This window comes from Canis lupus, chromosome 6, assembly GCF_011100685.1.
Source record: "Canis lupus familiaris isolate Mischka breed German Shepherd chromosome 6, alternate assembly UU_Cfam_GSD_1.0, whole genome shotgun sequence".
NCBI classification, from domain to species: domain Eukaryota; kingdom Metazoa; phylum Chordata; class Mammalia; order Carnivora; family Canidae; genus Canis; species Canis lupus.
Window position 1 is genome coordinate 17726710 of NC_049227.1, and position 4956 is coordinate 17731665.

Consider the following 4956-nt stretch of genomic DNA (forward strand, 5'->3'; position numbering starts at 1 on the left):
TGCGTCCGTGAAAGGCAAGACATTTGCAACCTCGGGGCATGGGCCAAACCAAGTACCGGCTAGGAACAGGGGCTGGCGGGGCCCTGAGTACCCAGAGCAGGAGGGGATGGGCCATCCCTCACTTCCATCATCTCCAGAATCGGCCTCAGTCTTCGCTCGTCAGCTTTTACTCACCTGCAAGCCCAGGAGATCTGCATCTGCTCGCAACAGGTCTCACGTAAGTAGCAGAAAGGAGTAGCTCCAATCCGTCAAAACTTCTGTTTTAGGTCCTGTCGCGGAAAAACCAGGGGAAAAGAGAGCCTACAGTCTCTCAGCGCCCGGCACCTACACACCAGTCTTTCCCTCAGCCTTTCAAATAGGCCGCTCCGGAACGACCAATCACTGCCCGCCTTCTTCCCCTGTTCGCCCGGCGCCGTCCAATCAACGCACGTCACCTACGGTTGACGGCGCTGCGGCTCCAACTTCCCTTCTGGCTCTTCCCTCGGTAGGTAAGGGCAGACAGGGAAGGCGAGGGAGGTTGAGGCTGGGGAGACGCCATGTTGGTTAAGGGCAGTGCTATGGCCCTTAGGGACTTTTTGAGAAGATAGCGTTTCCACGTATTCCGGAAGCGTCTCCTGGCTTAGCACTGAAGGGTTTTTCCCATGGCGCCGCCTCTGGCCCCGCTCCCGGTGGATGTACCCGGGGAGGCCGGGAGCGGACCCACGAGAGAAAGCAGACCCGGGGCCGTGAGCTTCGCGGACGAGGCCGTGTACTTCTCCCCGGAGGAGTGGGGGTGCCTGCGGCCGGCGCAGAGGGCCCTGTACCGGGACGTGATGCGGGAGACCTACGGCCTCCTGGGCGCGCTCGGTGAGGCCTTGCTGTCCAGCCAGCACCTAGTAATCCGTGGGGAAGCGGTACTGATGTCCCCAGAGACGAGTGGGCTGAAATGTGGGCACTGAGGAAGCACCCTCATCCTCCCCTCTCAGGTTCTCAGCCGGACCCAATGTTTCCCCTCCGCAGGATTTTCAGGCCCCAAACCCGCTTTTATTTCTTGGGTGGAAAGAGAGGTCGAGGCGTGGAGCTGGGAGGCCCAGGATCCAGAGGTTGTCATCAGAGACAGGGGAAAGATAACAGGTACTTAAATTCAAACCCAGTATGGGACCTTTGAGAATCCCCTCCCCCAACACAGATCCACTGGACACAGTGCCCCCTTTACAGCCCCATCATATCTCCCTACACCTCACCTTCAGAAAGTTCCAATCTCACTGCAAAATGGCTCAGAGAACCGCTAAATTGGGATTTACTGCACCACTTAATTAGACAGGGAAACCCTGGTTTAGTGCAAAATAGAGCTTGAGTTGACAGGGCAGCCAAGGGAAAGGACAAACACATCTGTAATTTGATTTTTAAAAATTTTTAGTTATTTATTCATGAGAGACACAGAAGGAGAGCCAGAGACACAGGCAGAGCGGGATGCGGGACTCGATTCCAGGACCCCAGGATCAGGCCCTGAGCTGAAGGCAGACATTCAACCACGGAGCCACCCAGGCATCCCTGTAATTTGATTTTTGCTGTGTAATATAATGAAGACAAGTGTTCTTTTTTTGATATTATGTGGATCACATGGTAATGATAGTGTCATTCATCAGAGATTTATTTTATTTTTAAAGATTTATTTATTTATTTATGATAGACACACACAGAGAGAGAGGCAGAGACACAGGCAGAGGGAGAAGCAGGCTCTATGCCAGGAGCCCAACGGCGGATTCGATCCCGGGACTCCGGGATCCTGCCCTGGGCCAAAGGCAGGCGCCAAAACGCTGAGCCACCCAGGGATCCCTCATCAGAGATTTTAAAGTCAAGAAAATGCGTTTTCTCTGCAGCCATGTCCCAATAAATGCTTATTCCCAGGTCTTCCTATGGTACTGAGAGTACAATCCAAGTGTAGACATTTTGGCAATGGCCCTGAATGGCACCAAGGGACATCATTTAATGGCTACTTTGCAAAAGGATCATAAACAGGTTCAGGACTGTAAGCTCTATGAGGGCTGAGACCATCCTACCCTCACTGCCTGACATAACAGTAGAGCTTAAATATTGTTGACATCTCCATTTATTTCCTGTTTTCAGAGCTTTCTTGCATTAACACCATCCAGACGATGAAATCTGCTTTTACTCCAGGATAGCTTTCTAGGCTTGAGGAGGCCCCAGTCTCAGAACCTGCCAGATACTCAGACATTCATGCTACTTCCCAGGGCAGGCCACTGTATGGAACTATGGAATGTGCTACTGAGTTTCAAGTTTTATCTTTTCCCATCCCAAGATCCAGGGATGTGAGTGAAGAAAAAGAACTGAAGAAGAGTCCAAAGCAAAAAGAGATGGAGCATGAGGAACTGTCTGAGGAAGTGTCTATCGAGGAGTGGTTGCCATCCAGCAGGCCCCCTGGTGCCAGTCACAAAGCTGCAGGCCCAGAACTCTGCTGGAACTCTGGGCAGAGCCCTATCAAGCCTTGGTTCAGGGGCACTCCAAACCGTAAATCACCCTACTCTTGCTCAGACTGTGGCCGCAACTTCAGTTACCCCTCCCTCCTGGCCAACCACAAGCGGGTCCACTCTGGGGAGCATCCCTTCCCCTGTGACCAGTGCCAGGCTCGTTTCTCCCAGCACAAGTACCTGCTCCAGCATCAGTTCATCCACACAGGTGAAAAGCCCTACTCCTGCCCTGATTGTGGGCGATGTTTCCGCCAGAGGGGTTCCCTGGCCATCCATAGACGAGCTCACAGTGGGGAGAAGCCCTACCCATGCCCAGACTGCAAAAGTCGCTTTACTTACCCCTACCTGCTAGCCCTTCACCAGCATAAGCACACAGGTGAGAAGCCCTATAGCTGTCCCAGCTGTGGCCTTTGTTTTGCCTACAGCTCCCTGCTGGCTATCCACAGGCGCACACATACAGGCAAGAAGCCCTACCCCTGCCCAGACTGTGGCCTCCGCTTTACCTACTTGTCTCTCCTCAGTCACCAGCGCATTCACTCTGACAGCCGGCCCTTCCCCTGCTCACAGTGTGGGAAAGGCTTTAAGCGCAAGTATGCCTTGGAAGCCCATCAGTGGATCCATCGCTCTGGCAAGAGGCCAAGGTGGCAGCGACCCACAGTAGGGCATTTAGAGCCGATCCTTGTTTTGGGAAGCCAAGATCCCCCAGTTCATTTCAGGTATTTTCCAGATATATTTCAAGAATGTGGGTGATAGAGCTCACGAGAGATGATTAGTTTTCTTTGGAAGGGAAAAGGCAAAGTTTATGCATGCGGGGGATAAGGAATGGAAAGGAAGTAGCATTTAAAGAAAACAAAGCTCTGAGTTAAGGGAGCACGGAGCTGGTCCTTTGGATGGAGGCAGGAGTCTGAAACTTGGGAGAGTTCTTCCCTGCAAATCATTCACCTACCTGGCTTTTTCCCCTGGATTGTTCTCTCCCATAGAGCATTCTGCTTTCTGGCCTGTATATCTCCTGTTCCTCAGAGATGGGGTCCCCGAGACACAAGAGCCTTTTAGAGGAGTCTGTACCCTCTGAGTATCCCCTGGAATAAAAGGCACACCTAGGGCCTATCCCCAATGGGGGAAGCTCATCCAAGGATTCTTTTAGCCAGTGTAGGTGAAATTTTTGGCAAGGAGGCACATGTGGTGTCAAGCCACTGTTGGCACTCTTTGGTCTTAAAATCCTAATGGTGACCATAGGGAGAACAATGGCTTCAGGTGGAGAACTGTCCTGCCCCATCTTACTCTGCACATAGTATACAAAAGTGTCCAACTTAGCTTAAAGGTTTTTCCCCTCAAACTTTTATGAGTTAGTGATTGCAGTGTTTTTTTCTTCAGATATTAGCATGTTCTCTGGATTTTACACCTTCTGAATAAAGATGTGTTCTTGGGGACGCCTGGGTGGCTCAGCGGTTGAGCGTCTGCCTTCGGCCCAGGGCGTGATCCCGGAGTCCTGGGATTGAGTCCCACATGGGGCTCCCTGCATGGAGTCTGCTTCTCCCTCTGCCTGTGTCTCTGTCTGCCTCTCTCTCTGTGTCTCTCATGAATAAATAAATAAAAATAAAAATAAAAAAGATGTGTTCTTGGGCCACAAGCAGCGGGAAACATAATGCCAGCACTTTTGTTTAAGAGAGTAAATTACTTGTGATTAGACTTGAAATCAAGGCCAGGTATCTCCAGTCTAATTTTTATTGTAATGCTTGTATGTGTCAGCAGTTAAGAAATGTTTTTCTGACCCATTTTGATCTGCTAGTCTTACTTTTGATCAGGAGACTTTTTTTTTTTTTTTTTTAAGATTTTTATGTATTTGAGAGAGTGCACACAAACAGAAGGGGCAGAGGGAGAAGCGGGAGAAGCAGGTTCCTTGCTGAGCAGGGAAGCCTGATGCGGGGCTCCATCCCAAGACCCCAGAATCATGACCTGAGCTGAAGGCAGCTGCCTAACCAACTGAGCCACCCAGTCGGTTAGGCCAGTAGGACTAAGGACATCTCCATGCCAGGAGTCATACTGGGGGAATCAATGGCAGATGCCCCAAATTTTTCTTTAAGAGTTGTAAGGGGATGCCTGCATGGCTCAGCGGTTGAGCATCTGCCGTCAGCCCAGGGTGTGATCCTGGAGTCCCAGGAGTGAGTCCTACATCGGGCTTCCTATATGGAGCCTGCTTCTTCCTCTGCCTGTGTCTACCTCTTTCTGTGTCTTTCATGAATAAATAAATAAATAAATAAATAAATAAATAAATAAATAAATAAATAAATAAAATCTTTAAAAATAAAAAAAAAGTTGTAAGAATTGTATGAGAAACACTCATGCCCATCATTTAGATTCCACAGTTAATCTATATTCTAGAATTGTGCTACATTTGTAGATCAATCCATCTCCTATCTGTTCATTTATGCATCTTATTTCACAGTACATTGCAGGCATTTTTATACTTCATCCCTAAACACTT

At 49.8% G+C, this 4956-nt stretch overlaps 1 protein-coding gene across 1 annotated transcript; it reads left to right on the forward strand.

Annotated features, from left to right (window-relative positions):
* The first annotated feature begins 494 nt into the window (after nt 1–494).
* On the forward strand, nt 495–4653 carry ZNF785 (zinc finger protein 785). Its single transcript, XM_038541717.1, has 4 exons — nt 495–846; nt 1000–1113; nt 2110–2135; nt 2166–4653. The coding sequence occupies exons 1-4, from the start codon at nt 642–644 to the stop codon at nt 3219–3221; spliced, it is 1401 nt and encodes a 466-aa protein (XP_038397645.1). The 5' UTR covers nt 495–641; the 3' UTR covers nt 3222–4653.
* Nucleotides 4654–4956: the final 303 nt, after the last annotated feature.